The 9311-nt window shown below is 35.5% G+C and overlaps 2 protein-coding genes across 2 annotated transcripts in view; one reads left to right on the top strand and one right to left on the bottom strand.

Annotated features, from left to right (window-relative positions):
- LOC105164116 (paramyosin) overlaps positions 1-4235 on the top strand; it is a gene marked incomplete in the record, with an annotated part of 5474 nt that extends 1239 nt beyond the window's left edge. Inside the window, 8 exon segments of the mRNA XM_011082686.2 lie at positions 1-131; positions 219-341; positions 434-471; positions 564-669; positions 787-3078; positions 3314-3469; positions 3571-3701; positions 3798-4235. Of these exon segments, the coding sequence (XP_011080988.1) occupies positions 1-131; positions 219-341; positions 434-471; positions 564-669; positions 787-3078; positions 3314-3469; positions 3571-3701; positions 3798-4005 (3185 nt within the window).
- Positions 8114-9295, bottom strand: LOC105164234 (protein LURP-one-related 11-like). Its single transcript, XM_011082848.2, has 3 exons — positions 8962-9295; positions 8634-8867; positions 8114-8436 (listed from the first exon to the last, which is right to left on the bottom strand). Exons 1-3 carry the CDS (start codon positions 9205-9207, stop codon positions 8302-8304), a joined length of 615 nt encoding a protein of 204 aa, XP_011081150.1. The 5' UTR covers positions 9208-9295; the 3' UTR covers positions 8114-8301.

The following is a 9311-nucleotide window of genomic DNA, read 5'->3' as shown; positions in this document are numbered from 1 at the left end:
AATCGGACAAGGCAGCAGTTCGGGATGGCAGTTGTTTCTGGGAGAATCCCGTGTATGAAACGGTGAAGTTCAATCGAGACCCGAAGTTGGGGAAGATTCATGAGAGGATATACTACTTTGTCGTAGGGACGGTATGGAAACGTTATGGGGGATGTGAAAAATTTATGCTTTGCTTTGCTGCCAAGTGATCATCTAAAGCTAACAGTTCTTTTCCCCAGGGGTCTTCTAAAGTTGGAGTTATTGGAGAAGCTTCCATTGATTTTTCAAACTATGCCGAGGCAACTAAGGTCTCATTGGTGTCCCTTCCACTCAAGAATTCAAGAACAGAAGCTGTGTTGCACGTAAGTCGCTCCATTTTCAGTTTTTTCTTTTTGTTGTGGGGTGCATTTCTTATTCATTTTTTCCTTAAAAAGTGTATTTCAATTCTCTGCAGGTGTCAATTCAAAGGATGCAGGAGTCAGTTGATCATAGGTGCAGTTCAATACTGTGATTATGTTTTTCTTTCACATTTTACATGCGGGGATTGAATTGAAAATGTTTGTTTACTTTCTTGGCTCTGACAGAGATGTTGAAGAGAGCGAGACTCCGAAATCAAATTATAAAGAGCACAGCTTGATGTCACATTTGAGCAATGGTGATATTGATGGAAACATCAAGGACAATTCCGAGGTAGCTTTCACAACTTTACCTTTCATCCTGACAGTTAAAAAATGCTTTTGTTGGTGCTGCGATAAATTGGAAATGCTGATCATGAATAATGATCCGTTGGTGTTCCTTTTTTAATAGGATGTGCCTTTTAACAAGATTACTGAATTTAATGGAAACCGTCGAGCATCTAATGGATCTGATATCACGATGTCGAGCTCTGAGAGCAGCTCCGGAGTTGAAAGCGTTCAGCGGGAGCCTGGTGGACTTGTATCGTCTCTGAGGCCTCAGGGGCTGAACTCCGATGCACAAACGGCAGTGTATGAAGAGCATCAGAGCTCACATTGGGGATGGCCAGGAAATCCTGCCCTTGAAGCTAGTACAGATGACTCTTCAAGCACTCCGAGAGAAATATTTTTACAGCAGCACTTGGAAGAAGCGTCGGATATTGTGATTGAGAAGCTGAAATCTGAAGTTGCTGCTTTATCCAGGCAAGCAGAGATTTCTGAGTTGGAACTGCAGACTCTTCGTAAACAGATTGTGAAAGAGAGCAAAAGGGGTCAAGATCTCTATAGAGAACTTGTTTGCTTGAAAGAGGAAAGAGATTCTTTGAAGGGAGAATGTGAGAGACTAAAAGCTGCAAGGAGACGCATGGATGAAGCGAAAACTAGAACCAACTCAGAATTTGAGGGAGGGGATTTGAGGGTGATTGTTGAAGAACTTAGACAAGAGCTTAATCATGCGAAAGAACTCAATGCTAATCTTCAAGTACAGCTTCAGAAGACACAAGAATCGAACTCTGAACTAATTCTTGCCGTGCAAGACCTTGATGAGATGTTAGAACAGAAAAATAGGGAAATATTGAGCCTCTCCAGTGAAGTGTCCGTGAAAGATATTGATGATAAGACTCGAGAGGCGGGCGCCACTGGTCATCGAGACGAAGACAATGACGATGAGGAACAGAAAGCTCTGGAGGAGCTTGTGAAGGAGCATGTTAATGCCAAGGAATCATATCTTCTGGAACAACAGATCATGGACTTGCGTAGTGAAATCGAAATCTACAAGCGAGATAAAGATGAGCTAGAGATGCAAATGGAACAGCTTGCCCTTGACTATGAGATCATGAAGCAAGAAAATCATGAAATGGCGTATAAGTTGGAGCAGAGCCAGCTTCAGGAACAACTGAAGATGCAGTATGAATGTTCGTCCTCATATGCCGCTGCCCATGAACTTGAAGCCCAGATAGAAAACCTGGAGAACGAACTGAAAATACAAAAGAAGGAATCAGCTGATGCATTGGTCACGATAAATGTACTTGAAGCCCAGAAAGAACACCTGGAAAACGAACTGAAAAAACGAACAAAGGAATCCGTTGATGCGTTGGTTGTGATAAGTGAACTTGAAGCTCATGTCAAGAGCTTAGAGGATGAACTTGAAAAACAGTCACAAGGATTTGAAGCTGATCTGGAAGCTCTTATGTGCTCCAAAGTTGAGCAGGAGCAGAGAGCAATAAGAGCTGAGGAAGCATTCAGAAAAACGCGGTGGCAAAATGCTAACACGGCAGAGAGGCTTCAGGAGGAGTTTAGAAGGCTTTCTGTGCAGATGGCATCTACACTTGAAGCTAATGAGAAACTGGCGACCAAAGCTTTAGCAGAAGCAAATGAGCTCCGTTTACAGAAAATCCATTTGGAAGATATGATCCAGAAAGCTTCTGAAGAACACCAATCTGTCAAAGAAGATTACGAGAGTAGATTGTATCAACTTGCTAACCAAGTCGTATTGATGACAAAGCAAATAGAACAGATGCAGTCAGAAATCGAGGATAGAGAGCTGCAGCTGGAATATCAGAAGAAGCATGCTGAAGAAACTGAGAGGCTTCTCTCAGACGAAATTTTAAAGCTCAAGAATGAGATCGATACATACATAGCTAAGAATAAAATTCTGTCAGAGGAGGTGGAAGCTAAGGAGAGTTTGATGCATGAGTTGGAACAAATGAGATTATCTGTTAAGGAGATGAAATTGCTCATGGAGCAAGGGAATGACGAAAGAATTGAACTTGAAAGCAGGATTATGTTGCTGAAAAGTGAAGCTGAAGAGTTGCAGAAGGAATTGAATAAAGCGAGTTGTCTTTTGGAAGAAAAAGAGTTGACAGCTGGGACTCTGCAGTCGGAGCTAGACTCTCTTAAAGCACAGTATACAGAGTTAAAGCATTCTCTATTAGAGGATGAGTTGGAGAAAGTGGAATTAAGGAAACAAGTGGTTTTATTAAAAGACGATCTGAAGAAGGCGGTAGATGCATTAAGTAGCATGGAGATGAAGATAAAGGACGCAGCAACTCTAGATGCAGATGAAGCAACTTCAGAAACTAGTACGCCTGTTCCTTGTGGCTCCAAAGAGGCTGCAAATCTCAAGGGGAAAATTAAATTGCTTGAGGTAATCTGCGTCCTGGCTGAGTTTATTCATATGTTATTTATACCCTGAATGCTATATGTCAAAGTCAGATCATAAAAACGGCTCCTATTCCAATGAGCGGCAGATAATTTCATATACTATTAAATATGAAAATGCCAGATGAACTGGCTTCAAAATACTTGTTTAATGAGTTCAGCTATCCGTGTTTCGATGTTGCTCTAGAATATGGGATACTGATTGAGTTTCATGACAACAGGATCAGATCAAGTTAAAGGAAAGTGCTTTGGAAATATCGAGTAATACATTTCTAGAGAAGGAAAAGGATCTTCACAACAAAATTGAAGAGTTCGAAGAGAGACTGGTAGTGCTCGACGAAAGCAGTATTCGATATTGTGAGAATGAAGTCGAAAAGGTTGGCAAGCTTTGCTCCTTTTTTTTCTTAGTGTTAAAGCGTGGAATTCTCTCCAACTATTTGTTTCCCTGAAATCTAACAACAGTTTTCCTGGAATATAGGTGGCTCAACCTGCAGAGGATGAGGCCCTGAATCTTAGATTGAATGAAGAAGAAAGAAATTCAGATGAAGATTCAAGCACTACGAGCAAGATATCAGATGCCAACAATTCTACATCAACATCAATAAACAGGTATCATTTCAGCCACATATAAGTTCATTTTGCATGTGACTTGCCATGAGAAAGAAAATGTTTCCCAATCTGACCTCGACTGAATTTGAATGGCAGCAATACTACGAACGATACTGGATATCTTGATGAATTAAAAAATGAAATGGCGTTGCTGAGGGATAGGAACGAATCAATGGAGGCAGAACTGAAGGAAATGCAGGGGAGATATTCAGAATTAAGTCTCAAGTTTGCCGAGGTAGAGGGTGAACGACAACAACTTGTAATGAGAGTACGCTATCTCAAGAATGCAAAGAAGAGATCGTAACATCTGGTGAACTTGTTCAACTCGGTATATAGGTAAATTAACTTATTGCACTTCAATGACGCGAATCAACAGATTTTGCAGGGTATTTTCAAGAATAAATTCTTTGTAAATTGCTGAATATATTTTCTTTCTCGGAATTTATTGTTGATTCCGTTACATGTAATAGAAAATCCAAAATGGTCACTTCATCGCGCAAGAACGCTGCACCGTGCCCGATTCTTGTTCTTTTTCTTTCGTTGGTCTCTTGATTTTTTGTGTAGTATCCTTTATATACTTGTGATCATATGTAAAGAACTGGTGTAGCTTTTGTTCATTAATATATTCAGTTACATTATTCAAATTGCTGTTTCTCTCATTGATGGGGGTGATATACAGCAGTATTAAACAATGTGTGTATGGTATGCATCTCAAATTTTAAACTATAGTTTAATTTAATTATATGTTTTAATTCTCAGAAGGGAGGCGTACCAATTATACCGTGATAATCATACCAAAGTATGATAGAAGATTCTCATCGAATTAACTTCAATGCTCATAACCATTAGCTTTCAGTCACTATTACATTGTGAATTTTAATAATTAACAATTGATATACGGTCAAATATATATAATTAATCAATAATTATTATTATAGTAGATCAATAAATACTATTAAAATATACTAACTCCCGCACATTGGTGGACGTTAGACAATGACCTCATGGTCATGGGGCCTTGGGCCTCAACCCTTAATCATTTGTTAGAAAACACAAACTAGAGTAAAGTGTATTGATTGTTCCATCTCTTTCTTTCTCGTATCCTAATCTGAACAAAATTCCTCGATGGAGTTTCAACTATTGGTGAGACGATTACACTTTCTTTCTTGACCTAAACTAAAACTACAACATCTAGTACATGAAATTACGAGGGAGTATTTATATAATCTTGTCGTGTTTGAAGATTTGATTTGTCTAAATAATAATTAACTCACTTCTCGATCTTCGACCCTTGAGTCGTTACAAAACAGGCGTATCTTCCCAATCGCAATAATTGTTATTGTTATTATCAGTATTATTATTATTATTGATGTGATAATGTGTATGGGTAGCAAGTAGTTTCTCAGTTTTCGGATAGGCCATTCTTATCAGGTTCTGCTTTTGTTTAATCCAATTGATTTCATCACGGTAGTGTTGACCAAACACGTTTGTAATACATTAACTAGCGCCCAACCCCCACATTCACAATGAGTATTATTTCTCTGTTTTTTTAAATATGAATTATATAAACTATGTATAAATTAGGAAATAATTTTCTTATGCAACAAACAAATATTATATTATATGGAAGCAGCTCCATCAATTTATGTTTTGTGTAAGCAGAGATAAATGATTCTTTTTTTTTTTTCAAAAAAACAAATTGAATGTCAATATATATATATATATATATATTATTGTATCATATATATCATTTGGACGTTATTGTGGTTGGGTTAGAGACGGTTTTTTGTTAATCCCCTTCTCTATCAAATCTTTTTTTGACACTATTATTATAAGAAAAATGGACAATGGGACGTAAATTGTAATTTTCTTTTATTTGTAGGATTAAATCTGTTGAGCTGTAAAATGATGGGAGCAAAATCACAAATAAACTAAATTATGGCTTATGAATTGCAATTTTTCCCAAATAAGGAGTTTATCCAACTTATAAATCTGAAACCTCTTTTTCTCGGTGACAGAACCACCAAATGTTTTTTTCTTTTAAATAACACATAATATGAACATCAAGGATATACCATACTATGTATTTATCGAACACATTGTAACAAAAACAATCCAGTTCGACAAAGACTTATATCCCAAATGATAATCAAGTCTTACAATCAACCAAAGAGATCATTGGATAACGAAAAGTATAATAGGTGGGGACCTAAAATAAATAAAATATGATTTCCGATTCCTTTAATTACATTATCATCCCTAAAATATTTTTTTGAAGACACATTCATTTCGACGCAATGTGGATTTCTTAGAAGAATATAATTAAGTACATGTAATAATTATCTTAAATAATGAGAAAAAGCTGATGAATGAGGATAAAAATAATATTTCTTACAGGAGTTTGCATGTGATGTCTGGTAGATTAGGTAGAGAACCAAATATAGTAATCGCCCGACTTGAATTACTAGGCCAAGTTGATATTTTTAGTATTGGACAACTTAAATATTTGAATTAATTCAACTTTCATCGATCGTCACATGACATATGCAAGAGACAGTGCATGTACACTTTGAACTTTGTCTATCACATGATGTTCTGATCAACACATATATTATGTCAATACCTACATTTTTTGGTTGATTCTTGATATTATATTGTCGTTAATTTTACGTGAAAACATGCATTTTATATTTTGATGAAGGTTTTTTAATGCATGCCTATGCGTTACGTGCGTAGATTTGCGTATATATTGTATAACTGCTTTTGGTAAATGTTCCCGTCGAAGTTCCATAGTGCAAGTTATTGTCCTCTCTGATTTTTTAAACTCACAATTTTATTTTAAAAAACGGTTTTGTTACGTAAAAAATGCTCTAGGGCTTATGTATAATCCACACAATCTTTTTATCTGCAACTCATGTGAGACGTACAATATCGTTCATTGTCCAAAATGAGGGACTTGGCACGAGTACTTACATTGCTTTGTTCCCATGGACAATACTTAAGGGTGTGACGGGTATGTAGGAATGAAGTGGGAATGGAGTGAGTATTCCCAAGTCCATTCCTACATCTTGATTGGTATGCTCGCGGTTTGAAAATACTTATTCCCATGGGAATTCCTATACTCTAGGGGAAATTCTAGTTCAAACCGAGTTCGGTCGAACCCGAACCAATTATATGACAAGTGCAATTCACCTGTCGTGTGATTGGTCATGTGATTGGTGTACAGTTCAAGAAAAGTGGCTAATCACATAGCAAGTGTAATACACTTGTACTTTGATTGGTTTGGTTCGACCAAATTTGATTCGACTAAGAATTTTTCTTCTCGTAGAAAAGGGATTAGCCATTCCCTCCCCATGGTATTAGCTATTCCAACCATTTAGGAAATGGAAGTTTTTTTTTTTTTTGGTATTAATTTAATATTCAATTTTAATTGTTATTAAATTTGAGTATTTTTTGTATCTAGTATAAAAAAATAATTATATATATATGGTAAGAAAAAAGTGATATTATTTTGATATTTAATTATTTTATTCATTCAAAAAAAATTAACTAAGTACTGAATAAATTAAAAATGATACATGCACTGATTAAATACATTAGTCCATTTGATTGTTCATATCATTTTTTATATTTTGGCAGAAAAATATTATCTATATATTTAACGAGTCAATAAATTATTTATTATATAAATAAATAATTTTTATATATATTTAATAATATTGTTTATACCCTTCCATGAGTAATTTTGAAAATACTATTATTATATAATTGAACTCAACATACTCAATAGAGTATGAAATAAATATTTTTTTTTGAAAAAATTACAAAAGAGCAAATTTGTTATAAAAATGATTTTATTTGATTACCAGTCATTGTTCTCTAATTATTATTTATGTTAATAGAATCAACTAAGAAATGACAATTCTATTACCTTATAATTTGATTGTATATACCAATCATAGGAATGCTATATTCAAGTACAATTTCTTTTATTTCTTTATTCAAATCCTAAATCCATTTTGTTCTCAGTTAATTTCATTCCTACATACGAATCATGTGTTAAGAGATACAATTCGGGACGCGTGGGGGACAACATTATAGTACTACATTGTTGGCTCATTAGCTATGGTTTCAACCAATAAGTTAGTTAGAACTAATTAAAATTGATTTTTTTTTTTTGGTTTTTGTTGGAAAATTGCACCCTCACCATTTAAGTGGCATGTGTTATTTTTTTAAGGGCTAAAATGTCAATTTTTATTTATTTTTTTTTCGGATAAATTCGCCTCATAGTATTGATGAGTCTTTGATTTTTGCTGGAAAAATGGACGATTTTATTTCAAAATAAATATATATATGGATATAATTTTGTTATTAATAGATGTAGAAGACTCAAACAATAAGCTAAATGCAAACTTTTTTCTATAAGAAAAAGGGGCTTTCTTGATTTCAAACAAATAAAGCATTTACATAACAAAATTTAGGATCCATAAAGCAAATTTACACCAAAACTCTCTAAATTAATCTGTCTTCCTTCCCAGCTTTTTCCCCTTTCTCTCAAAAAAGCACTAATGGCATGTTTGGCTGTACATAGTATTGACCTCTACAGCTTATTGTTGATCAAGCCATAAACTGTGACAAGAGCCATAATAAGTGATCTATCAGCATTGCCTTCCACCATCAATGCCAATACATCTTCTCCCAAAGGAACTCCTGACGATGACTGCTTTTGTGTAGCCTGCACACACATATCAAACATTTGCCCCAAACATGTCATATAATTTGTAAGATTTTATTACAAAATATAGCAATTCATTACTACTGTCGAAACCCTCCGTCTTATGGGATCAATACTGGACACACACATCGATGGTCGTATCGAAGATTCTTGAATCTAAAATAATTATAACATACAAACGATGCTAAAATACTAACCTCGGCAACAATTTGCCCTGAAAAGTCGAGAATCTTGAGGGCGGATTTCCCTTCCAACCCTATGATTCTGTAGCAACTACCCATGTTTTCGTCACTTTTAAGGTTAACAATGCAAGAAACATCTTTGCTCAAAATAGGGTGAGTTCTTCTCACTTGAAACCATGGCCTCTCCACGCCAACCCTAGAGTTACCAGTCCATTTAAACCCCTCCCACCATCCAAAAATTGGTAATTTCTGCGGAAAAAAGACCAAGAAATACAATTTTAAGACAACGTCCGACACTTGTTAGTATCGAAAATACATAAAAAATCAACCAAATTTCACATACCTTTCTACTTATAGTGAACAAAACTTTGCCATTGGAGTCCATGAGGTAGACTTTTCTGCTGCATCGCTGCTGGTAATTATCCACCCGGAAAACGACGTCGCCTCTAGAGTTAAACACAGTGCAACCATTCCCATGAAACACCAAGGACTTCATCCAAACTGTGAATGTTTCTCTTTCTGATGAAGAAACACAGCAACTACTATTACTACTGCTCGTTGACGTATAATTCGGATGTATTTTCGCCATTAATCGTCGATAGGTACGTAAAAATGTTCGTTTCTTCTCGGGTTTTTTTTTTTTTTTTTCTCGATATTATGAGCTGACAATGAAAAACTCTGGAGAAGTCTACG

This window comes from Sesamum indicum, linkage group LG6 (genome assembly GCF_000512975.1).
Source record: "Sesamum indicum cultivar Zhongzhi No. 13 linkage group LG6, S_indicum_v1.0, whole genome shotgun sequence".
Classification (NCBI taxonomy): Eukaryota; Viridiplantae; Streptophyta; class Magnoliopsida; order Lamiales; family Pedaliaceae; genus Sesamum; species Sesamum indicum.
Note: the sequence above shows the minus strand (reverse complement) of the source record. Positions and strands in the feature narration are given on the sequence as shown.

Excerpts from the sequence above, each read along its gene's own strand:
- LOC105164234 (XM_011082848.2), bottom strand. The coding sequence starts at position 9,207 with ATGGCGAAAATACATCCGAATTATACGTCAACGAGCAGTAGTAATAGT. Across the intron at positions 8,868-8,961 it reads TGTTCACTATAAGTAGAAAG|AAATTACCAATTTTTGGATG; the intron begins GTATGTGAAATT and ends TTTTTTCCGCAG. Across the intron at positions 8,437-8,633 it reads CAGGGCAAATTGTTGCCGAG|GCTACACAAAAGCAGTCATC; the intron begins GTTAGTATTTTA and ends ATGTGTGTGCAG.